The following is a 25785-nucleotide window of genomic DNA, read 5'->3' as shown; positions in this document are numbered from 1 at the left end:
GTAATATAGGCTCCAGGTTTTGAGAAGTAATCCACTGATCAAACATTACACTCCTGTAATACTACTGGACTCATGATGGATAGTTTAAAAACAAATGATCAAAATCGATATGGCAGAACAAAATCGTGTGACTACATCACCCACAATGCAACTTCTCAACTGAAATCACTGGAGGCTGTTTATCAGATTACATGCAGCTTCCTCGGGAGCCACAAAAGGATTTATACTACTTTTTTCAAATATGCAGTAGCACTTCCCCAACACCTGTGAACACACTTTAATGTGTAAAATTGGTGGAGTTGCCCTTTAATGTTTAAATGTACATGAATTATTAGCACCAGAGAATCAATTTTATTGAAGTGATTTAATCCCCAGACCATCCTGACTGCAGCACTGTAACCTAAGAGCATGTGGAATAGGAACGTGTGTGAGGTCTGTAATAAAGGAAATAGAATTGATGCATGTTCGACACGAAGTTGAGGTGTGAGTCAGTTATGAGCCATGACAAGGAGCAGCTGCTGTAGTGCACATGGCTTTTTGTGAGGGATTACCCCAGCTTAGGGATAAGAACCCTTTGCTGATTGGCCCGACTGAAAGCATGCCACTTTGCCAGCTCAACAGGTTGCTTGCTTGGAATTACACCTGTCCGATGATGGGTTCAAGTACCAGAATTTCCGGCTGGTTGTGGCCATGACTGTGCCTCAGAGTCATGAGTGTGGCCTCATGTAGGATGTAAATGGTGAGGAACCTGCTCTGTCAACTAACTAAATGTAAGGGCATTGGCTGCAGGCAGTTGTGATGGTGCTTTACGAAGGACCGCGGCTGTTGGACTTGGCAAAGACTCCTACACACCTTCAGTTCAACAAATATGTCCTGACAGGCTACCGGCCGGTGTCCACTGCTCAGGAGTGCATCAGGAGCCTCTTCTACATGCACAATGAGCTGGGGAACATTTACACCCATGGTAAGTCCAGAAATTAACTGTGCATTGCATCTGCTTTTAACTGCTATTCTTCATCTTGCAAGAAGAAGTAAAAATGTCATGTAAAAATGTAAATAAAAGGTTTTTAACTGCATTAAAATATATCTTTACATTTAATTACACAGAGCACATGTTTCCCACTTTGTATCAATAGGGAGGGCGTACAAACAAAACAGGAGACAGATGTCAATGACTCTCACTTATGGCCAGTTACAAGCAAACTTGGCAAGTGTGTAATGAGGATATGGGGTATTATCTGTAATCTGCCCTGGGAATCCCTGTCCTGGAAATATCCTGCTGTTAACAAGGTCTTTAAAGGTGTCTGCTTGATGACACTTTTCAGCTGTAAATGCCCATATATATCATGGGGAAAGCATCCTGCATAGATCCAGTGCAGAATTATGCAAATATGTCAACGTATTTATAAATAACAATTGTATATTTGTGAAAGAATTAGAAATGCAAGCCTGACTTAAGTTGTGCAAACATGAGTAAACATGTAAATGTAACTGTGCATGACCTAAAGCACACACAGCTTTGAACTTCTGAGGGCATCTTCTTCTTCACCTTGGCTATAAGTTCATTAGGACTAACACTCTTACTCAGGGGAAGTGAAGGGTATTAGCTTTAACGTGTTGCTCCGGTTTCTGCACACATGAAGCCATATGTTTCACGTAGTTCCAGTAAACAAAACAGAGGAACCACTCATAGAACACTAGATTCCTCGTTTTGCTCTTAATTGCATCTGCTCACCATGAAAACAGATGTCACTAACCTACATAATACATGTCTCTTCTATCCTTTCCCTCCTTCCAACTCCTAATCTTCCGGTCACTTCAGGCATCCCTTTTTTCCTTTTCTTGGTGCTGCTGCCTTTTAGTATCCCCTGGATGGAGGTGGACAGCATGTGGATCTGTGTGGTCCACTACCTGGCCTGCCTCTGCCCCACCGTGGGCTCAGTGGTCTACCATGTATTCATGAACCACGTGGGAGGAGAACATATGTACGACAACCTGCTCTCCCTGGACATGTTCGGGGTCTGCCTAGTTAACACCCTGGGTAGGTTGTGGATGTCGACTGGCTCTGCTGTCTTCTTGCTGACTTCTTCCATTTCTCACTAAGAGCAAAATTTTAAATTCGAATCTTATAACAACTTCACTTAAGGTCCACTTACAAACTTTTTCTGGACTTTAAAGTCTCCATTAACATATGGAGTTGGCTCAGTTTTCATTACATGATAAAATAAAAAGCTTTAAAAGCGCTAATAACCTTGAGTTAAGGTCAAAAGGTTTTAAGTCTTTGGGTCAGGTCCAAGTAAAAGTCTCAGGGTTTCATGAGCAAATTAGCCTACAAATCTTTCTCGTCTCTCAAATGCTCACCATGAAAATGACATTTGGACATTCAAAGCTATCTTAAGGGACTGATTTGACACTTTGGGAAAAGTGCTTATTCTTATAATTTTTTTTAAATTTGGGACAGACTAATGCTAGCTGTTGCTCAATTCCAGTCTTTATGCTAAGCTAAGATAACTGGCTGCTGACTGTAGCCTTGTTTTTGGCAACAATGTTATTGTTCTTAGATTCTACAAGGCCAAAACTGAAGGCTTAGTGATTATATTAATGTTTTTGTCTTTAGGGAGTCAAGTCTTAGTAACATCTCATAACAGTCAAGCCCAAGTACAGCCTCACAGACTCCAGTAGAAATCTCAAGTCTCCACCACAAACTAAGTCAATAACATATTAGTTTTAGTGACGCTGCCATTAATTGCCATCTCTTCTCTCCTGTTACTAGGAGCACTTCCCATCATCCACATCACCCTTCTTTGCTACCCAGTCGTGCGAACGATTGCCTTGCTGGCCTACATCCTCCTGTCAGCCTACGGTATCTACTCTGCAACCACAGCCCGTACCAATGTCCTGCGCCTGCGGGCTTTCGCCTGGCAGGCCCTGTTCCGCTTCAGCCTCTTCCTGTTCCGGGTATACGGCAGCGGGGTGGGCAGCCCAAACTCCCTGCGCCTCTTCGTCATCATGGACTCACTAGCTGTCCTGGGAGGGGTGGTCAACATCATACAGATTCCTGAGCGCTTCTCCCCGGGCCTGTTCGACAACTGGGGCAACAGCCACCAGATAATGCATGTCATGGTTATATGTGCAATTATCTACTTGCATTGGGGCACACTGGAGGATTTAGCCTGGATTAAGAGCTACCAGTGTCCTACCGAGTGATGAAAAGTGTATCTGGTACAAACATGGATGTACTGAAGGCTGTGCCGATTGCTGATAGAGATGAGATTTAGGATTTGATGGGGCAGGAGGGGTATACAAGTATAAAGAGAAGAGATGTTTGAAAATGCACTTTAGATCTAGCTGCTAAATGCTTTGCAAAGGGAAGTTTGCAATGTGACATTTTGCCAGAGCAGAATTAAGAGGAACTTACAGTGTTGTAACTGTGGAACTCAGATATCACTATATTAAATTAAAAATCCTGAGCATACTTGATTTTTAGTTTGTTGAAATGCAATAGTTTTGGGCCATACTACCCACTACTAAAGTAGTTCTATTACTGTATGTAATAAATTATATATTTTTATATCTCGCTCAGACTTGTGTTTCATTCATGCGCGATGAAAACAGCTCATGTGACAAAGTGACGCGACGCAAGTGGTTGAGTGCTTCTATTTAATTGCAAGAAAACTATATTGTATATACAATTGGAAAGAAAAGTCACTGTTTTATGTTATTGCTAAATGTCAGTGAAAATTTTAACTGTTTTCATTTGGACTTGGCAACAAATGGTACATTCCTTTTCATTGGCAATCACATGAACTTGGTGCTTTCTAGCATTAACTTCCCCTGCACCTTTCAAAGACACTGTCACCTTCAAACCAAAAGCATCAAAGCTCCAAAAACTGCATCAGATTACTTGAAATGATGTCCACTTAAAGAAAGCAGGTGTGTAGATTAGACTTGAAAGGAGGTGTGGATGTTGCAGAGGTGGAATACCAGCAGAGTTATTGTTTTACAACGCACTGAGTCAATGCATTCTTTTGTAATCTGCAACACCGGGCGACGCTCCTCTAGTCCTTTTCTGTGGATCAGTCTTCGTCCGAGCTGCTCTCCTCCTCAGCATCTGATAGGTCAGCAATGGGAAACCGCAAGACGGCAGCCACTCCGCTCAGCTGCGTCAGCTCTGACGAGTCAAGGATAAATCAAAAAGTGACAGTACACAAGTCAGTACTTCAGGCTGATTACAGAAGTGCTAGAAGCACACTAGTAGTAGAGGAACTGTTTCTGTCCATTCTCAACCTTGTAAAGTGAGGAAGTCATCTAAAAAGGGAAGGTCAATGTGTGGTGAGTGGGCTCAAACTACACCAATGAATTCCTCTTACAGTCACAGTCAAACATTTACAGAGCAGAACTGGAAGTATGTTGACCTTATTTTACTTATAGCGGTCATTACAGGTTCGGCAGAATTATACAGCAAACCCTACAGAGTTGCACTGATGTAAAGACACCCTGTGGAGTTTTTAACTACTAGTAGTACCATGGAGCAATATTTGATATAGCCTACTTTATCTATATCCACAACTGTGCAGAAATAACCAGGTTTAGACAGAATAAACAGGAACACTGAATTTAAATATTTTTACATTTGAGTACCATTAATCAATAATCCTCTATTTAATGATGTTGTCAAATAAATACTACAGATACATACATGTTTATAAAAAAACTTCCATTTGTCTTTTTAGTGTAGAATTAATAAAAATATGAGTGGTTTTATAACTTACGTTCACCAGACACATGCAGGCTTGAAAATATTCTGCATGAAAAAAGGAAAGAAAAAAATCTCATCAGATATTCTGCCAGATCTTTATAAATGTAAACACTGTCAGTCTTTTTAAAAAGATGACTGGTACCTGACATTGCCGCCATTGTCTCTCACGTTGTCGACCAACCGAACGTAGCGACTCCTCGTGGGGACATCCTGATGTCTGGACGTACAAGTGGAGACGAAAAACATGCACTAAGGGGCAGATTCGATTGTTCTTGACTGTGTGTTTACGTCACTAGCAATTCCTTTAAAGAGATTCTCATGTCTTTTTAAAGTATTCTGATGGCAGTTTTTGAGTTTTAGCTCATATAAAAGTTAAGACAATCAAGGAGAACATTGATGAAAATGTTAGTAGGTTGTGATACATTAATTTCAGCAGCAGTTTACCCAGTGATTCTTTCTGTAAAAACAAACTGTCACCTGCACTGTGAATTTGAAATACAGTAGATAACCTAGAGATCTGTGCCAGAAACAGACAGTGCATGTCAGTATGTACCTGAATAGCTTATCGCTTATCAACAAGGTGTCGATGGCGAGGGCGTCGGCAGCCTTCTCCACATGAGCCACTCTGTGAGAAAGCAAAGATACAAAGGTTGTTGGTTTATTAGTGTGAATTGGCTATCAGTTTGAATAAATGAGGACTCCTGGCTGCCTGGCTGCTGATGTCCATCATCACTCACCCATAGAAGGCTCTGTCAGGCTCATGCTGGAGCATCTTATAGAAATCTTCAAGGGCTTTCACCTCTCCTGCTGCCTGAAAGTGACACATAAATGCCAGAAAGTCACTTTTTTTTTAACTTGAGAACATTTGTTTACAAGATGATGAATACAAACAAGGATGCATAGTCACCTTGGTATCAGACAGTCTACTTGTCACAGTGGGATCAGAAAGGATTTCTGCAAAAACAACAAGCATTTTCCCTGAGTTTTGACCTTGATGTGGTGAGACGATTGTTTTGTTCACTGAGCCTACCAGATCGTACCTTTGAGTGAGTACTTGTGACCTGATGATGAGTGGACCAGCATGAATTTGGGTCGATTCTCCAGCAGGATCTTGTTGTCCTGTCGCACTGCCTCTTTATAGAGGTAGGTGATGAACTGGTCCTTCACAAAGCCTGGACTGGCAACCAAGATGCACTTCACCACTAGAAGGAGGCAAGGAAGAGAAATCAATATCTACTTTACTAATGTTTAATTTATTTTAACAGAAACCAAAAGATGAGAACAAGCAAAGATTATGTGGCTGTGATAATTAACCACAGTGGTTCCATTAAAATGACATACAGTGCAGTAGATGAGAGGCTCACAAAGGAACAACAAAATAAAAAGGGAGAAGCATGTGACACAAAGCAGGAACACACTGTAGGTCTATGGATGTGTAAGTGTGTGTGGTGTGTGTGTATCAGTGTCTATAAAGAAGCACTACCGTCAAAATTGATGTGACGGAGAATTGCCTGCATTACGGCCTCATAGAACCTCTCCAGTGCCTGTGAACAGAGACAAAGATAGTCTGATGAATTGGCCTGTATGACAAATACTCCAGGTCCCAATACTGAGGGACTCTGACATGCTGTTACTGTATTTGCTGAACATAAGGCCCTGTTCAGATCTGGCCAAGACAGATGATACCAGGTCAGAAGAAGGCCTAAGAAAATGTTTCCAAAATTATACATGAAGGGTATACTGCAGTTTGTCCATCATCCACTCAGCACCGTCGTTACAGATGTGCAGTCACAGAAAGCTGACCTACCTTCTCGTGCTGAGTGCAGCTTCCCCTCCTCTTGCGAGGAATGGTGACCTCCACTTTTGCACGCAGCAGAGTCATGGCGGGGGTCACCAGCACCACGTTGGCCAGACCCTCCTGCATTACCACAGCTGCAACATCTGCCTTCTGGGTTGCATCACATGCCTGCTCTAAAGGGGAGACAATAAATGTTTTTACATTTTACTTAATGCCTGTTGTTGGTTTGGCCATTGCTAAAGCCTTGCCTTTTAAATTTGAATTATTGTGGTGAAAATTATAGCAGCAATGACTCAAATGCATGAACCCCATCTGTCAGCTAGGAACTTCTCTCCTGTTTCTCCCTAGAGTGTTCCCATGGCAACAGTCTCTCTTTGTAGGTATTGTAAATACATAACCAAGCTGTCTGCATTTTATGTAACATGTATGTAAACTTCTCAAAACAGCTGTTAACCTTTAACGTGATCTTAACTCCTGAACATCTGTAAGCAATTTTTAACTTTTGTAATCCCTTTGTTTGAACTTGTTTCTATGGTTAAGTTCATTTGGTCTGAAGAGAAAAATGTTATTCACACTTGGGTGTTCATCAAGTAACTGTGTTCAAGAGAACTGCTGGTCATCTGTTAGGAGTGTGAGCAAATACAAGAAATTACATGCAGTTTTACGGGTATAAGGACAAGGATTCTGAGATCTGGCAGCTGAGAGTGCAGTTGCTAAAGCCCATGAAATTCTGTCTGGTAAACAAAGTTCTTGTGAGTCCATTTGATTACTGTTTACAAGTCCTGGTTGGCGTGCAAGTGGGAAGTGTGAGCTTAAATGAGCCAAACACAAGAATGAGACTAAGTGATATTTTCAGCTGTGATTGTTCCGAATATCTGAGTAGAACAAATCGAAATCTCAGTAAAATGTACAGAGTAGCACCTGCTTACCGATTCTATCCAGCACGATGCTGTCCCAGCTCTTTTTAGCCAGCGTGAATTTTCTGTTGAGCTCAAGCTCAATAGTGTGGTAAGCCCCCATCTGATGAGTGAAGAACAGGACATAATCAACTACAATCAATCAGAACAGGAGTAAACATTAAGACAAACTGAATGGTGGCCAGTGACAGAAAGCTGCAGCATAAGAAAATTTGTGCAGGGAAAAGAATAAATCACACAGCTGTTATTCTTAAAATGCGATTCTGCTTATGTTAAATACACAGATAAAGTCAATTTATAGTTAATGCTAACTTTCCACAATCACCGGCCCAGATAAAAGCACTTTATGTATCTTGACTAAAAATACTAACACCTAAAAAAAACTAGTTATGTGTTTTGGTTAGTGTAACTTTACAACTGGAGAATAAATCAGACACCTTATCAGACACAACCTACATGTGTAATTATCTCTAATTACTCCTAAAACCTTAACTTTTATCTTTACTTTACTTATTTACTTATTTATTTTATTACTCTAGTCCCTTTGCTCCACTTTAAAACGTCAATCCCCAAAAAATGTAACATGACTGCAACTCAGACCTTGACATACTGGTTCTCCTCTAAGTTAGTGCCCTTTACTCTCAGCTGGCAGGCCTGGGAGTCAAAGTCGATAGTCTCCACACACAAAGTCAAAGTAGTCCGAATTCTGGAGCTTCCCACACTTCCAGTATTGGACTCTGTCTGCACCTTCCTGTGGGAAGAGGGGAAAGTGACGTTAGTTGCAACTTCTGTGTGTTTTTGAGGCCAAAACACTGAGTGATAAACAGTCGGAAAGACTGAGCAAAAAGGTTGGAAACCTAAAAAACAGGCAAAATCATTTACAAACACAGAGTTGCTTTTATAAACAAAGCTTTAGTAAAGCTAAACTGGACACCGGCCTGCGTAAGAGCTTCACTGAGATATTGGAAACACTCCACACTTGATTTATTGTTGCGGTATGGGCTACATTTGAGCTTCAACTAAATCAAGAGTGCTTGAGAGCTTTTTTTTTTTTTTTTTAAACAAAACTGTGTCTTTTGCTATTGAGTACGTTGTGAAAGTTAGACAAGAATTAATACATAAATATATTGTTTACTAACTCCATAAATGTACATTGGCGCTGTCTTTCCACAGTGACATCCCTGAAGTTACTACAAAGTCAACCAGTGTAGCTGGCTGCATTGACTGCTTTGGGTGTGTATGAAGTCTGACCAATGATTGTTATGAAGATGAATGGAAACAAAACCTAGCCTCAATACAATACAAATGCATACAGTGACACAGTTACAGATGTGAATCATTGTCAGCTAATGGATCTCTTTCTCCATGGGGCTGGGAAACTGTCAGATGAACTTCATGGGCTTCAGCTGTCACCTTTCATGAAAGACGTTCGTGTTTACCTGATAGTGGATGCTCTCAAGCTGTCCCCCACTTGCAGCAGGTTGTAGGTGTGCCACATATCCTCTGCCTCCTCCGGCATCAGAGTCACCTGACTGAAGAAATGTACCAATCAAAAAGTCAGCTTCTGACATGGTGACAGTCGTGTTAGTAATACTAGGTCAGGTGTGGTTTCGCTTATCAAAAAATGACACTGCAGTTATGCTCTTAAAGCTATTTCGACATAGATGGTGCAATGACGCAGACGATCCAAGCTGTTACAGGAATAATGGCGTGTCAATCAGTAACACAATCGAGGGTCGTTTTGTTTACTACCTGAGGCGTAGTATGCTCACTCATCAGAGCGAAAGCTATGTCCACAAACTCTGGGTGCTACAGTCTATTCACAAATGGTTATATTTAGTGTCCTTTGTTGGTACACGTTAATTACAAAAGGGACTATTTCGCATTAATCAAAACCCTCCGTTTCTCTGTTGGTACAGGTGAATGTAAATCAATATGGACATTTTGGATCAAGTTGGCACATGTACAGTCAGCTGTAAACTAGCATGCTGGTTAGCTTGCTAACATCAGCTATCGTCAATCACTCACCCGGCATTATCTTTTTCAATGTCTTTGTGGAGCAACTTCATGGTCGGACGGTTGTATGATACAAACAACAGAATTATTAGCGTATAGTGGATAGGTTAACGTCTTTCCGAGTTAGAGTCATGTTTGTTTTTAGTGAATTAGCAAACTAGCTAGCTAAGCCATCTCTCAACTTCGGAATGAATCACTCGGTGCGTGTTGCCAGGCGCTAGGACATTGCGTCATGCCAAAATACGTCGTCAATTCTTCCCATCTTGGTCACTTCCGTGGGTGTCGCTTTACTGCGCAACACATACAGAGCGATACAAAGGCGAATGTTTGCGTAAATGTGGACAAACTCGGTTTATATTGCATTGTTTGATAAAATATTCCATTTACAGCCAGTAAAACGTGAGATATATCCGAGAAAGATTGCCCTTTTTACATTGTGGTTTGAGATAAGTACATACTGACCGACGTTCAAAGCAGCCAATCAGAGAGAAGATTGGCTCTCTCAAACCCCGCCTTTTGGCAAAGCTGCCCAATAGGAGGGCGTGAATTGCCTGCCCCCTTCCGTTCAACCTCGCTTTGAGCTAACGCTCGTCTAGCCTTTTTTTTGTCGATGGCATGGTGCTAGTAATAGCTACGGCAGAAAACACCGTTGTCACGAGAGAATACGAATGCTTAAAGTGAATTCGGACATCTAATGGAAAATAGTTGACTACGGCGGATTTCTGAAGTACATGACAGCCATCACATCTTTAACAATTCAGCGTCCAGCCTCAAATTTTGAGGTTGCCAATTCTGCCCCAAGGTTAGCTAGCTAGCGAGCTAACGATAGCCGATTAACGCTAAACTAGTTGAGCTAACGGTAACACGGTAGCCAGTTAACAGTTACTACGCTTTAAATTCGTCGGAGTTAATTGAAAACGATCGGAATTGAAAAATAGCATGGCAGAAGCCGACAAGCTGAACATCGACTCCATTATACAACGTCTGCTGGAAGGTAAGACAGTAACGTTTTTTCGCTCGATATTTATTCACCGAGGTAGCCATTTTAGCTAACAGGCTAGACAACGATAGCCACCTATGCTATGTTAGCCGGTTAACTTCAGCCTTTGCTTCTTGCTAACGAAACACTGGATTTGAATTGCCCATCAGTTATGTTTGTTCATTTGCATCCTTCTCGTTGCAAATTACCCTTTTGTTTGTTTGTCTGCCTTTAATACTAAGTAAACGTTTTATATTTATGTTGTACTTTGCCCGAGAAAATAGTCGCACATTAACGTTAGGCATTATGAGAGGTAGTGTTGTAAACCTTATCACTTGAACAATTATGTAACAGGAGCAACGGGACATTACATACGTTTGCTAATGTGTCCATAACGTTTAAATGATCGTTGGACAGGATGTACTTGTTTTGAGAGCTGAGCGCCTTTGAGCTGTAAGGTTAAAATACGAATACATTTCCAACTCATATTGGGCACATAGCTTATATTTATCAATGCATGTCATCAGGTGGCATTCTTTGAGTTGGTCTGCAGTAGTATTTTTGCTTGATATTCTCCATCTAAAAGAGTTGTATTTACATGGCGGGCTCAGAAATGTAATTTAGAAAATGCTTGTATCAAGTGAAAGTTCCCTGGGTGGTATCAGTAAGTCATAAGCGACTTTGCACCATTTATGGGGCAGCTCCAAGATTTTTCTCTAAACCTAGACTCTGTTTTTCTGCTCTTTGGCTGAATTTAAAAAGATATGATTTAACAAATAATATTTTGAAGTTACAAAAAGTGTAAGTTTAAGAAAGGGAACAAAAGAACGTGCAAATTGCACGAATAAGGATCATTTTGTTGGTTATGATGGCTCCGATGATGGAGGTTATGATTGAATACTAAACGGCGTGAACACTACATATTAACATGTGCCAACTGTCCATGGCAGTCTGCCCTGTTTTGTTCAGAACATAGAAATAAAATGCAACATCTCATTTTAAATCCTCATATTTTTACGCAGTATTTTTGAATAGCAGGGTTTGTCTATTTATGCCTTGTGACAAATAAGTATGAATAGTAGACCACTGTGTTTATTGTTCTTTGTTTTCTGTGTGCTATTTTTCACTGTTGTTGCATTTTTCTCTTGCAGTGAAAGGCTCCAGACCCGGCAAAAATGTTCAGCTGACAGAGAATGAAATCCGTGGTCTCTGCCTCAAATCCCGGGAGATCTTCCTCAGCCAGCCAATCCTGCTCGAACTTGAGGCGCCCCTCAAGATTTGTGGTGAGGCTTAGTTGTGTTCTTTAGAGTCAAGGGAGTTCACTAGTGTGGTCACATAGCGTTTACAAACAGGCTTAGATGGCTGTTGCAGATTACAGTGCCGGACTATTAGGAGAAAAATTACATTCACATTATGCTATGCATCTTATTACCGCATGCTAAAGGCTCTTCACAAGATAGTTGATCAAAACAATGTATTTAAAAAAGAAAATAGTTTAAAGCGTGACCGTGACCTTGCCACATAATAACAGAACTAGAGGGATAAACTGATAATACTGGCTTGCCAGTGCAGTGGTGTTTTGCACTTGAAGTCTCCCTGGAGTTGCCCTCCTGTGTCACACTGCTGGTGCCACTTAATGGCATAACACTTCTCTAAAGGAACAGTCTGCAAATCTCAGGAACTCGTTAATCTCGCCCTACAATGAGAATCACCAGCATCTTCACACCAAATGCTAGCTTGCACATTATTTTAGTTGTCTCATGATCAGATAAAACAAGCAAAACAACGCCAGAAAAGCAGAGTGTTAATTTACAATAATACACAGCCAATCGTGGTTTGAAGTGTTGTCAATTGTTGTTGGTAATTTGCAGGGTGCCAAGTGTTGTTGTACCTCTATGCAAGTCCCTTACCTTTTGTTGTGCACATACACACGGCATGATAATCACACCTTTGGCCAACATTGATGTTTCCACTCTCTTTCTGCTTGTCTTACCAGGTGATGTTCATGGGCAGTACTATGATCTGCTGAGGCTGTTTGAATATGGGGGCTTTCCACCAGAGAGCAACTACCTGTTCCTGGGTGACTATGTAGACAGAGGCAAGCAGTCCCTGGAGACCATCTGCCTGTTGCTGGCTTACAAGATCAAATACCCAGAAAATTTCTTTCTGCTGAGAGGAAACCACGAGTGCGCCTCCATTAACAGAATATATGGCTTCTACGATGAGTGTAAGTTGTCATGGCATGCATATATATATATATATATATATATACAAACAGACATTATTCTTAACATCACTATGTATGGTTACCAGCAGTTTTCTAAAAATGTAAGTCAAGCCTAAAGACGTTTGTCTCAAATGTTAAGACAGTTAAAGAAATAAGAATAATTAGTAGACAAAAATAAGAAATTGTATTGGTGTTATCTGTTTTGAAGTAACCTCCAAGTGTACAGCACTTTTGCTTTGAGGACCCTAGTTATTTTATGACAAATGTAATGTCTGTTTTGGAAAAAGTAATAGTTGTTTCACCGTGTCTCATAATAATCATCTTGATGTGTTTTGCAACATGGTTTTTGAGTGAAGACATATACGCATCACTTTTTATATACAGACTACACAGCTGGTAGATGACAAAGGTCACATAACATTTTCATTAATCATCTATTCTGCCTTCTACATCTAAAGACAGTCAGAAGGTCACACAGTTACTGTTGAGCAAAGATTGAACCGCATTAACTTTCCACCTTATAGCAACCTCTTTCCCTCTCTATAGTGCTCAAGCATACAGACCTGTACTGCTCTCGTGGTGTACGTCACGTGCACTTGCCCTCTTTTTGAGGTGATTGTGAAGGATGACTTATCTAACCATATCCTTTTTTCCACATCTCTGTAAACTGGTGTCTATGGTGTTTGCACCACTGAACTCTCAAATGTGCATTCATCTTTGTAATGAAGGGTTTATGCACTGCAAACCTAGTATAATATCCCTTTCTATGTAATTGCCAACAGGCTGTTCTTACTGACAGTCTGATCACGTCATGAGGAAGTGTAGCTCTTCTGTTTTTCCTTACATGTCGCACTAATATACGAACATTACAGCCATCAAATGTTTGTTGTTGACCACAATTTCTGACCCTATTTGCTGATGCTTTCCCCATAGATCTAAATGCAGATGTCACTTTAGTCCCTGTTTTGATGCTGGCCAGTTGAGAAGTCTTTGTGACCGAAGCTCCTGGCATCCTTACCCAAACAATGAACCTCTTTTAAAGTCACTTAGACCTTTTCCTCATGCCATTAAGGCTGTAATTAGTCACCCGTCTGTAATGATTAAGTGTGTTTTAAAAAAGCAGTGCAAATTTTTTTTGATAAAAATCATAGAAATCTGACAAGGAAACTGACTTATTACAGTAGCAAAAGCCACAACACATATAACCTCTCAGTACACCAGGCTTCAGGCTAAGGAGCATGATCAGGCACTAGTGATTAATCACATGCCTTTCTGCTATTCACAGAGCCAGGATTATGTAAAATGTTGTTACTAATGTGATGCAATAGGTGCAGCTGCTGAGGTTTTATTGGTTTCAAGATTAGATTGTGACCAAGTAATTGTGGTTTCTACCCACAGGTAAGAGGCGATACAACATAAAGCTGTGGAAGACCTTCACCGACTGCTTCAACTGTTTGCCTGTTGCAGCCATTGTTGATGAGAAGATCTTCTGTTGCCATGGAGGTAGCCTCATCAAACAGTTCATTTGGCTTCTATCCAGAGCGCACACACACAAACTCGCCTCTGCACTATTGTTACTGTCAACATAATAGTCAAACCTGCTGGACTGTGTGGGATCTTAATTTCTTGATGGAAAATATTTATGTATCCTTGCCCTGTTCAGCAGTCATAGCTATACATTATTATTTACTTCTTATTTCTAATCACATCTTTGGGTAACTAGCAGAAATAGTTTGATATACTGTTACAACTTTGGCAGATTGTGTTTATGAGTGGGATATTGCTGGACTAAATGTCTAAGTACTACCTCTGTGTAATTCATTTTGTGGTTTCTAATCAGAAATCTGCTAATATATGTGAGCTGGTAATGGTCTTAAACAACAACGACACTTCAAAGAACCACTGCACCGCAGCAGTCGCTAACGAAATATGTAACAGCAGAATAAACAAGAACATTTGATTAAAAAAACAATGAAAGATAGACCGCTGTAATAACAGATACTGTTATATATTTTTGCTACCATTCATGGTATAAAAAATTACATAATAAAATGAACCTAAGGGCCCAGACAACGTGACACCAACAGCCAGCCGCAGCTATCTCGTGTCTGAGACCCGCTACACAAAATATGTAAACAGGCACTGATAATCATGAGGGTAAACACCGCCTCCCTCTTCCAACATATAAAGTTACATAAGAGAAACACACAGACAGGATATTGTATGTTTGCATACAAGTTTTTTTTAATCTGTTGAGCAAATGGCAGTTAAAGCCACAGTACTTTTTTCGATCATATTAATGTTAAGTATGAATCCTTAAATGTCTCTGAAACCAATATAACATCCTCAAATGTTTTATTCATCGGCCAACAATCCAAAATCCAAAGAGATTCCGTTTACAATCATAAGATGACAAAGTGGCAGCAAGTCTTCACATTTGAGAATCTGAAAATGGGGAATGTTTGGTGTTTTTACTTAAAAAAATATTTTTTTAACATGGTTGCTGATTAATTTGCTGTTCAACTAATCAGTTCAACTGTTTCAGCTCTTAAAATGATTGTACAGTCTTGATTCCCTTTTATTTTTACAAACTGCACAAGTAAACCAGTAATGTGATCTTGGTATGATAAGGACTGTTCATCAGAATTCAGTGTTATTGCAGGTCTTGATTTGAGAAAATGTACCACATTTTGGTTGTGTGCTTCTCAGGATCATAATTGTATTTATAGCTTGCAGTAAAGCCAAAACCCAGACTTTAAGACATCCAAACATAACATACACTGAATCAAGTTTTTCTGCTGTCAAACATTTAATTATCCCCCATTGAACTCTTCCAGGCCTATCCCCAGACCTCCAGTCTATGGAGCAGGTCCGAAGGGTCATGCGCCCCACTGATGTGCCTGACCAGGGCCTCCTGTGCGACCTGCTGTGGGCTGACCCGGACAAAGATGTGCTGGGCTGGGGTGAGAACGACCGTGGTGTCTCCTTCACTTTTGGCGCTGACGTGGTCACAAAGTTCCTCCACAAACACGACATGGACCTAATTTGTCGGGCCCACCAGGTAATTACACAACCTTAATCCAAAGTTAAAGATCTTCTTGCATTAGGAATGAAAGGTAGTAAATAAAACAAGTGAATAAATAAGGAGGTAGGCAACCCTTCCTCTGTACTAATGTTGAAGAGGTTGGATGCTTACTAGGTCTTCTTGTTCTGGTTTTATTCTACGTATTCTTTTGTGTTGTGAGTCTTTCCTCCCTGTGTTTACGTAAACTCCCTTTGAAGTTAACACAAGGTTAGCAAGCATGTCCAGCTGTTAGGGAGCATGTGAAGAAAAGTCAGGTGGAACTTCTGAAATACTTCGTTAGCCCATGGCCGCTTCAGCACAGTTGGATTTCAGCACAGTTTTACTGATAACAAGGTAGGCATTGTGAGTGATAGCAATTGATTTATGTCTTGTTGTAGGCTCCTTGTTCATAAAATGCTCTAAAATGAATTACAATCTGGTTTTCTTTTTGTGCCGGATTCATTATGTACAGGTGTGGAGTGTGTAATTTCAAGTTGTTAACCTGTCGTCAATCTGTCTTTAGGTGGTTGAGGACGGATATGAGTTCTTTGCAAAGAGGCAGCTGGTGACGCTGTTCTCGGCCCCAAACTACTGCGGTGAGTTCGACAATGCCGGAGCCATGATGAGCGTAGATGAGACCCTCATGTGCTCATTCCAGGTAAGCAATACATCAACCAGACCTTAAAGAAGATTCAAATTCCTATAAAATCACCTCCATCATAAAAAAAAAAAAAAATTGTGTTCTCATGAGTCTTGATGTCATTGTCTCTTTTACAGATTCTCAAACCTGCAGACAAGAAGCTGTTCTATGGTGGTGGAGGAGGCATGGGCTCTGGTCGCCCAGTCACTCCCCCAAGGAAAGCTAAGAAATGACACCAGTAGTTTGCCCTCGACCTCCAACCCATCCCTCCTGCCCTCTCTACCTCTCTTCTCCTTTCTTTCACCAAACAGCCAGAAATCAAACCTATACCCAGGGCTTTTTCCTTTTTTATCTGTACTTCTTAAAACATTTAATGTTACGGATTGTCTGAGTGAGTGCGTGCGTGCGCAGGCGACAAACGCGTCTGCCGGTGAGCATTAAAATCATGTGTGCACGTGTACATTTTGTGTGAGAGTATTAGAGATTTATACTTTCCCCTCTCTCTTGCCACTCTTCCCGTGGAAAGGTTGTAACCACAGTGTCTGTCTGTACAGTAATTTTGACTGAAATGCAGGGTTTGGGAGACAGTGGGAAATTGCTGACATGATGAATTTAGCAGCAAACCCCTGCCAGCAGGTGATGTGTGTGTACTTGTGGAGGGGGGAAGTATTTTGTTTTCCCTGTCCTCTGTACTGTAAAATCTCAAACACAGATGTGTGTGTGCGTGTGTGTGTGTGTGCATGCTGTGTCTTGAGTGTGGCGTATCCTTGAACAAGAAGGAGGATGTCACCTTGTCTCACAGGAGCAAGCCACATGCTTACCCACACACACACATGCGTATGACTCTTCAGATTCATATGAGCCAGAGCTGTAAAAACCCCATACAGTTTAGGTTTGTACAGATTTGATTACTTGAAAGAGATTTTTTGTGAATTCGTTTTGTAGTCTTTCATCAAGTTGACCAATAAAGCGAGAATCTGAGCTAAAATGTCTGCTAGTCATTTTTATTGTGATCCTCTATCTGCTGTATGATATCAACATTTGTATTTGTAATGCATGATCTGCAAATGGATGTTTGGTAAGATTGTTTCAATACAGATAGCAGCATTGGAAGTCTATACAGCAATCTGATACCACATGATTATTATAAACAGGGTTGTGCTACTTGTACCTGTACCTGTATGTAACTTAGCAGTTTTTTGCACAAAAGCCAGTAGCCATTAACAGCAAGTGACTTCTGTATCTTCAGGCACATCCATAACAAAATCCATACAGGGTTAGTAGTATAGCTGTCAAAAATAAGAATAATCATAAATGGATGGATTGATTTATACAAACAAAGTTCAGGTATCTGTATCAGGAAGGAATAAACAGTATGGAAACATCTCTAATATCTTGTTACCTCACAGTACTAGGGGTTTCCTGTGCTGTTTATCACTTTCTGCTGAGGATGCCAGTAATATGGAGACCCAAACTATTCTATATTTAATGGATAAATAAAAAATCATACAAAAAATATTTATGAGTTGTAACAATGAATGGGTTTATTGTTCAAATTCAGATGTTTTCATTCTGTCTTTTTATGACAGTTTTTAAAAAAAGATCTGTTATTGATTAGTCAGTATATTCTTGATTAATCAATTATTTAGTCCAAGATGATGTTATCAACTGATTGTTTTGCGAGTCCAATTTCCCAAAATCTTTGGGTTTCACATAAGACAAAGAAAAGCAAATTCTGACATTTGAGAAGCAGGAACAAGCATGCTTGTCATCATTATTTGAGTTGTGATTTTAACAAATGGCAAAATAGTTGGCAGTTATTTTTCCGTCTCTCAACTAATTGATCATTTCAACTCTAGGTTATCTCAGAATTCGTCATGGTTACATTGTATATTTTGATACTGTATTTTTGTCAATGTTGTGCACTTAAAGGGGTCAGACAATGTCATAACTTGACTCAAAGTAAAATAAAATGATTTAAAATGTTTTTTAATAAACTATGTCCATGGCAATAAGTATTTTGATCAATAAGTCAAGATTTGTTAGGGTCATAGTTGATTTACTGGGAAAAAATAATTTCACAAAAATCTTTTCATTGGTGGCTTATAACTCCCTTTCCAAAAAAAATCCCTTAAAAAGCAACAAATCATTTCTGTCTTGATCGAGGCTTAAAGGTCAAAGGCAAAAACCCAGATTTAGCCGGGACTGAATCAAAGCTTATTGAAATAGAAGGTATTCAAATTTGATAATTACTTTTCAGCTCATACAAATGATATGAATTTATGATAATGTACACTATGTCTGGACAAGTCCAGCTGTCGTCCACAAGAGAGCACTGTTGAGCTCTTTTGACTCCTCCAGTCAGAGGATCCACGCAACTGTGAGACAAACAGATATTAGGTTAACAAAATGCTTATTGCGTTAAGTTTCCTAGCAGAAGGTTAACATATCATAAGTGTTGTGTGTGTGGGCCTAGAATTAACTATAGGGGCACATTTTTTGCATAATTCGCAACATTGTGAAGACAATCCTATCTCCACAAGTTAGTGCCATTTTTTTTTATTAAGATAAAATTCCCCTCCTGTATCTATGCAGTGGCTGAGCTGAAAACTCTGCACTGCTCTTTAACGTTCCTCATTCTATATTTATCAAAAAAGGATCCTGTTTCTTTCTTCGGCATTTCTCTGGCTCTTTTTGCATTCATTCGTCTTCCTGTCATCAACACCCTTCTTCAAGGCGCTCTGTCCGTCATTTTGCCTTCCTTTTACAGGACCATTGAGGTGAAAGGTGAAGGGTATAGCTGAGGGGGGTGGATTTGGATTTTAAAAGTGCAACTTTTTTTAAATGAAAATCGATTTTCTGTAGCTTGGTATGAATAATTCTCCCCCAGAAAGGTGAAGCCCCTGCTCTGCTGTGTGTTTTCTTAAAGTAAGTTTCTTAGGAATTCCAAAATAATCATGAAAATGTTATCTATTCATTTTCTGATGCAGAATCAATTGTTACTCTTCATGAATCTCTGTGTAGAAGACTTACAGTCGATTGTAACTTTGCGCTGTGTCTGACAGAAACTACATTCTCACTGCAAAACTACTCTGACACCTTCCCCAACCTCTCATTCTCCTTCAGGAATACAATCCTCTCTACATTTTGGCAGGACGATAGACTTTAAGACTGAAAGTCGCACTAAGCCATCACGATTGGTCACCAGCTATAGTCTCAGATTCTTACTGCAGCTCTTCTGTAGGATTATGTTTTAACATTTCCTGTTGCTTGAAGATTCAAATCCGACTTTGCAGGTTTGCTGTCTTCAATATTGTTAAAAAAAATTGTTTTATAGATGACAGGGTCCAGTCCAACATGCCTTATCCGTCATAGCTATCAACCCAAAAATAGTGTCTTGGTTAGATAAGAGTACTTGAAATAGACAAGACGTTGAAGATGTAGTAGAAGAGTTCATCTTTCAGATGATACCAAATACTGTACATACTAGCTCACACATCTAAGCTGGCCTGAAATACTAAGCCGTTTAATTTATGACTGCTATTATGACACTCCAGATATTATTCATGTGTAGACATCCAAAGAAATCAAATCTGTTCAGCCTGCTATTTTGGAAACATACTTTTTCAACAGTGTGAACAGTATGTTTTCTATTTGTGAAATAAATTCCAATTAACAGGTGAAACTCTGCCAGAAAATGTATTGTAATGCTGACAGTTTGGCCTGCTGTACTTGTAGATAGGAAAAAGACCCCTCAAATCCTCAAATGGAGTATTTAAGTATTTTTACTTCCTAAAAACAAGGAATCAAGTGGAAGTAAACTTAGTCCACAAAATAATCGTGAACAATTTAATATACATTTATATCACATAATAATCTCCTGATTAGATGGCTGTTCAGATGTACACCATGATGAATTCCCCACCCTTTTTCTTTCAAGTGTGATTACAAAATTCCCATGGCTACATTAACACCATTTAAAGAAATAATACATGAGTAAGAGTAAGAAGTGTGCTGCATTACAACTATTTGAGCTCTTAAATTTGTTCAGCGTATGCTACCCACGTCTGTAGTTTATACTTTAGTACAGAGCTGCTCAAAGTGGGGCCTGCAGACCAAAGTTAGCCCACCATAAGGGTCGATCTGGCCCACATGATGTTTTGAGTTAACATGAATCATACAATATTTTTTGTGAGCTCAAAATTCTATTTAAATATGCATCTGATCAAGGCAGGCAGAGTTACACTTTTTTGCAGGCGATTCAAGAACTTGGAATGGAAAACTGGGGAAAGAAATTAAGGAACCTTGAAAGGTTATCCTGGCAAAAAACATGTTTGTCACATATTTCTTAAGTCATAAAAGCAGAAGAGAAAACAATTTAGATCAGACTCAGAAAATGGATCACCGGAATTTTTGTTTTTCCTCTCTGGGCTTCCATTTAGTAAAACTTTGCACCTTAACACAACAGCTGTTTGCGTTTGTCCCCGAGGTCCACCCAAGTTTCGGTTTGGGCCCTCCAAGGGAAAAAACTTGGTCATCTTTGCTATAGTAGATCAAACTCTGCAATTTGAATATAGCATTTGCTAATTGTAAAAGCTGAATCGTATGTAGACTCTACAGCAAAAAACAAACTGTGATTGTCTCTTAAAGTCACTGTATATTGATCGACTTGAGGCAGCTGCAAGTCAAATCTGAACTAATCTCAGCCAGTGAGTCTAACAGGATGCTGCGCTTGATTCTGCAGATCTTAAGTTCTCCAATAAAGTGTCTTTGCCAGTAAATTAAAAACACTGGCCTCTAAAAATCTAAAGCCAGCCAACGATAAAATGACACCCCATCAGTAAAATGAAAGCCACTTTTGATCAACGGGCTCACTTTCCTGTCGGCTCCCCCGTGGCTTATATAGTACAGCCCTAAGTGTGTGGAATGGTGTGAACAACCAGGAACTCTTTGGGGCCCAATGTACCACATACTGATGACACTGGAGTCAAATGTGCCCTCGAGCATCCTACCTTATTTTCTCCCAATAGATGAAAGTTAGACTTACGAGCCCGAACTTAAGGTCCAGTATTCTTTTCATAAAAAAGCCGCAAAGCTGCCGTGGTGCCATGCCCAGCAGCACAGTGTCACCTGCTCTATTTATATCTCGCGAGGAATTCTGGATTCAGAGACTCAGCTGCCACTTCTATTATTACTATTAGCTAATGCCGTAACAAGTGCCCAGCTAACTCTGACACTGTAGCTCCTTTATCCATTGCCTTATTGCCCGGTACTAATTATGTCCTCACTGTCAATACTGCACATTATTTAATTTAATTTAATGTTGTTGGTCAGCGAGCCTTTCGGCGCCCTAATTTCCTTTGCACGTGTGCTAAAGTTAAAGGAACAGTTCACCCAAAAATGAAAATTCTGTCATTATCTTCTCATCCCCGTGCCGATGGAAAGTGGAAGCAAAACAGCATAGCTGAAGAAGCTGGGGACTTTTAAAACAACCAAAAAAAACAAAAAAAACATAAAGTGGCTCTATACAGCGTGTCTGATTTAATCCAAGGCCAGATATTCCAAATTGATTTGAAAAGATGTTACTCACACCGCCAACGTGTGGCGGAGCCCTTAGCAGCTGAAGCAGCTTAGCAGCTAAAGTGAAGATTTCATTTTAAAAAAGGGTGTAAATAACATCTTTTTGATTTAATTCTGGATTTCTGTCCTCATCTACTTCAACTAATCTGTAGAATGCTGCAACACAGAGATGTTTTGGGGACTATGAACTACGGACCACTTTACCCAACTTTCTATCCGTATTGGGGCGAGTTAAAAATTACATTTTTGGGTGAACTGTTCCTTTAAAGATCATAACAACCCTGCAGATTATTGACTCAAGTTAGACTAAGTGCAGTTTAAATGATGCTGCCACAGTGTTAACTTGTGTTATTTAAAACAAAAATCAATGTTCCAGTTGTTACTTGCTGAGTTAAGGCTGTTTTTTGTAAGCCTAGATGAATGAAAGTGTGTTTATGACTACCAGTTACAGCACATGAGGGATACTTGAACCACAAATGGATGATAAAGATCAGCTGGATAGCGTGCAACTCCCAGAATGGGCTGTTAATGACAATAACCTTCTTTCGGAAATATGCCAGTCTTTCCTGGCTCCATGTCTTTAAGTGACAAATGTCGCCTTGTCCCTCTCACTTGGCTTGTGCCGTGCAAGTCAGCAGAGACAGACTTAGTTGCGTAAGATAGGCGTGTGTACAGCTGCATCACTGCAACACTTAACACTTGTACTGATCTGGGAACACGGATAGAGTTCACCAGCGGAGGGAGGGAAGGCGGCACACGGCGATCCCTCAGACTGGCTCGAGGGCGTGGCATGTTAGCGCCGCAGTGGGAGTCGGAGGTGATGGGTGTCCCAGCTTGAAGGGGTTTACGCTATAGTAGTCCCTGCACCCACAGGCTACTGAGATAGACAGAGGTGGAAGATGGAGAGGAGCGAGGGAGAAACCTTATCCTTCTGGGATATTGAGTTAAATGTCACTGCTCTGCCCTGAGGGAGACACTGACAGGCCGACCCCTATCACAGCCCCCAAATCTCAGAGGTCAACGGCTGCACAACAGCTGAGGCCTAGAGAACGGCTGGGTGAAACAGAGATGGGGACACTGACAGAACAGAATAAGAATAAAATGTTTTAGCAACATGTCTGGGAACAAAAAGTTCATAAAGAGCCAAATGTTAGTTTACTTTATTTATGGATGTTACAGTTCAGTTTACCTATACATGTGGGTGGGGTGTAGATATTTCACTACCTCGTGTGGAGTTTGCCCACTCGTCATCACACTAATCATTCTCATACCTTTTGGAAAAAGCCAGTGAAATCAAACAAAATGATAATAGACGTACACAAAATTAAATTCAACACATTTCCTGAATGATAATACAAAATGTATAATCTAAATATATTTGCAACTTAAGTGCTTCTATAGATGCATGCACTGTGCAGCTTTGTACTCAGCTTTTCAAAAGAGAATGGCTGTTTCGATTCCTCTGAATTTAGCTCTGAACACAATATGCATGAAACTAAGAGCTTTCTGCTTTGTACATAATGAATAATGAACTGTACCATTTGGGAAAGGAATTGCCCCTCACCAGCAGGCTGAAGGGTTGTGTCAGTTGGCTACCAGCAGCTGATTGGAAATTTGAAAGCTGCCACAAAACAACTTCCTATTTTAGAAATTCTCTGTGGAGGAGCAGCAGACGCTCATGTTTGGGTTACAAATAGCTTAATAATGTATATACTGTAAATATGCCCACAAAGGTATGTAGTATATGAACAGTAAGTTGCTTCACAAGTACTGCAAATATCCAAGGTTTAGATCCATGAAATGTTTAAAAAAATTATAAATATTTATTAATAATTTATTAATTTATAATTTATTTTTTAAATGTATTATATAGATATTTATCTCATTTATTTAGAAAGAAATTCACAAACAAAACCAAACGAAATATATGTTTTTTATTGCCACCAGAATTAACATTGACTTACGGTCAGTCCCTATGACTAGAGAGTTCATTCAACGTCAGTCCGACAACCTTAGTTTACTCGAGGCATCCGACCTGCCTGACTGTCGTTGAGCAAGTCAGTGAATCTGTTTCAAGGCTGCTTTTATTTACTTATTCAGTATATATTTATTTATTGCATCTTACTGTATATACTGTATCAATAACAGTACATCCAAATCTGAACTAAATGAAAATTATTTTAAATCTGATTTTAAAAAAATATGTCACATATCAAATCAAAAATTAACTATCAATTCAAACAATGTTGAATTTAAAGCCGTAGAATTGGGAACATCTTACCACTTCTTCTTTTTTTGTCCGTTTGACAGGCTAGTTGTGAGGCCTGAAGCTAACTATATGATCGTTCACATCATGATGTGAGTCAGCGAGGTCATGTAAATCACTACGGTCAAAAGAAAGTTGTGAAAATCATCACTTGAGCTAAAGTTTGAGATGGTATGAATTCTAAGTGAATAATAATTCCTTCAATACAAAGCTGCTGTGCTGGTCAACTACAAAATGTAAAAGAAGAAAGAAGTGTGGTGCCCTACGTATGTAGGTGAATATACTATCTCAATCTTACATAGCAGTTTTTTCTGTTTCCCTCAAGCACATTTTGTTTGACCCAAGTTGTTTGAATGTGCTGACTATCCAGTCCGCCCCTGACGGCCACACTTCAAGTGACAGTGGCACCCAAATGAAACATGACACAGCAAAACCAATCACCAACTTACAGATGGCCGACACTGTGAGCTCAAAAGATTTCTAGGAGCAGTTCGACCAAAAATAAACTTTGCAGAACATTTTTTAGATTAAAGCCTGTCTCACACAAAACAAATCGCATGGTGACACTAATAAATAGATTGCAGCAAAAATGTGTCCTGTAGCTGTCAAATGTGACGAGCAGTGACCACTGCTGTTCCTACAGGAACACCTGTCAGTTTATTGATTAGCAACAGCAACTTGAATTCCTGACTACGGAGGACTCTGCACCACCCAGCAGCCTGTTTACTGTCGTTTACTGCTGCAAAAACAAATTGTAAATCAACACAGCCTGTGTTCGACATCATACTGGTCGGTTTTATACTGAAATTTTCACTATGTGGACTCTCTGATGTATTGTTGTTAGAGACGAGAATTATCCATGCAAATAATAAGTCCCTTGAATCTTAAGTCATCTTACAGTTATAGGAATAAAAATTACAAAGACCGAGTAAACTAATGGACCCAACCATATAAAAAGAAACATGTTATTTTCTCTGTTAAGTCATGTGTTTTCTTGCTTGCCAATAACAAATTCAGTGCTCTGAATCCACCACAAGAGGCCATTGTGTCTCACTCAATAGCAATTTGTGACCGGTATTATCTGTCGTGCATCTACTTAAGCCGTACCATATCTCCCCCGCTGCCTCCTCTTCCTCATAAAAAAGGAGGGATAAAACTTGATCCTCCTGTATCTGCAGCCCGGGCTTTTCCTCTATGGTGCGATAGTGTGACACTTTGGCTGTCCTCTTGGCATTCCTGTCCCCCTGCGATCACTCCTCTACTACACGCTCACTTTCTTCTTTCCTTTATCATTCCCATGTCTTACTTAACTTGGTTTATCATCATGTCTGCTGTCTGTAAGTATGAGTGTTTATGAACTCTGCAGGGCTTTAGATAGATGTACACATGTTGATGATAGTAGATGATGCGGCACTGATGCCCAAAGTTCTAATTTCTGGTGTCAATGTGCCAACAGGTCTAACTTACATTGTCCTTGTAAAAATGCCAGCTAATTCTTGCACTGAATTATTGCTTCACCATGTCCCTTCTTCAGTCCTC

At 40.0% G+C, this 25785-nt stretch overlaps 3 protein-coding genes across 3 annotated transcripts; 2 read left to right on the top strand and 1 right to left on the bottom strand.

Annotated features, from left to right (window-relative positions):
- The first annotated feature begins 798 nt into the window (after positions 1-798).
- paqr4b (progestin and adipoQ receptor family member IVb) lies at positions 799-3207 on the top strand. Its single transcript, XM_073490376.1, has 3 exons — positions 799-964; positions 1823-2041; positions 2774-3207. The coding sequence occupies exons 1-3, from the start codon at positions 799-801 to the stop codon at positions 3205-3207; spliced, it is 819 nt and encodes a 272-aa protein (XP_073346477.1).
- A 439-nt stretch (positions 3208-3646) lies between these two features.
- On the bottom strand, positions 3647-9707 carry pelo (pelota mRNA surveillance and ribosome rescue factor). Its single transcript, XM_073489143.1, has 13 exons — positions 9503-9707; positions 8914-9006; positions 8075-8225; positions 7487-7577; positions 6567-6730; positions 6243-6303; positions 5800-5961; positions 5667-5713; positions 5497-5570; positions 5313-5384; positions 4902-4976; positions 4773-4804; positions 3647-4171 (listed from the first exon to the last, which is right to left on the bottom strand). Exons 1-13 carry the CDS (start codon positions 9541-9543, stop codon positions 4077-4079), a joined length of 1158 nt encoding a protein of 385 aa, XP_073345244.1. The 5' UTR covers positions 9544-9707; the 3' UTR covers positions 3647-4076.
- A 346-nt stretch (positions 9708-10053) lies between these two features.
- Positions 10054-17388, top strand: ppp1cab (protein phosphatase 1, catalytic subunit, alpha isozyme b). Its single transcript, XM_073489144.1, has 7 exons — positions 10054-10484; positions 11621-11752; positions 12466-12696; positions 14095-14199; positions 15534-15757; positions 16284-16418; positions 16538-17388. Exons 1-7 carry the CDS (start codon positions 10430-10432, stop codon positions 16631-16633), a joined length of 978 nt encoding a protein of 325 aa, XP_073345245.1. The 5' UTR covers positions 10054-10429; the 3' UTR covers positions 16634-17388.
- The last annotated feature ends 8397 nt before the right edge of the window (positions 17389-25785 follow it).

This window comes from Pagrus major, chromosome 20 (genome assembly GCF_040436345.1).
Source record: "Pagrus major chromosome 20, Pma_NU_1.0".
NCBI classification, from domain to species: Eukaryota; Metazoa; Chordata; class Actinopteri; order Spariformes; family Sparidae; genus Pagrus; species Pagrus major.
The sequence above is the reverse complement of the archived record's forward strand: the minus strand, read 5'-3'. Positions and strand labels throughout refer to the sequence as shown.

Excerpts from the sequence above, each read along its gene's own strand:
- ppp1cab (XM_073489144.1), top strand. The coding sequence starts at position 10,430 with ATGGCAGAAGCCGACAAGCTGAACATCGACTCCATTATACAACGTCTG. Across the intron at positions 10,485-11,620 it reads TATACAACGTCTGCTGGAAG|TGAAAGGCTCCAGACCCGGC; the intron begins GTAAGACAGTAA and ends TTTCTCTTGCAG. Across the intron at positions 14,200-15,533 it reads GATCTTCTGTTGCCATGGAG|GCCTATCCCCAGACCTCCAG; the intron begins GTAGCCTCATCA and ends GAACTCTTCCAG.
- paqr4b (XM_073490376.1), top strand. The coding sequence starts at position 799 with ATGGTGCTTTACGAAGGACCGCGGCTGTTGGACTTGGCAAAGACTCCT. Across the intron at positions 965-1,822 it reads GGGGAACATTTACACCCATG|GCATCCCTTTTTTCCTTTTC; the intron begins GTAAGTCCAGAA and ends CGGTCACTTCAG. Across the intron at positions 2,042-2,773 it reads CTGCCTAGTTAACACCCTGG|GAGCACTTCCCATCATCCAC; the intron begins GTAGGTTGTGGA and ends TCCTGTTACTAG.
- pelo (XM_073489143.1), bottom strand. The coding sequence starts at position 9,543 with ATGAAGTTGCTCCACAAAGACATTGAAAAAGATAATGCCGG. Across the intron at positions 5,714-5,799 it reads TCACAAGTACTCACTCAAAG|AAATCCTTTCTGATCCCACT; the intron begins GTACGATCTGGT and ends TTGTTTTTGCAG. Across the intron at positions 5,385-5,496 it reads CCTGACAGAGCCTTCTATGG|AGTGGCTCATGTGGAGAAGG; the intron begins GTGAGTGATGAT and ends GCTTTCTCACAG.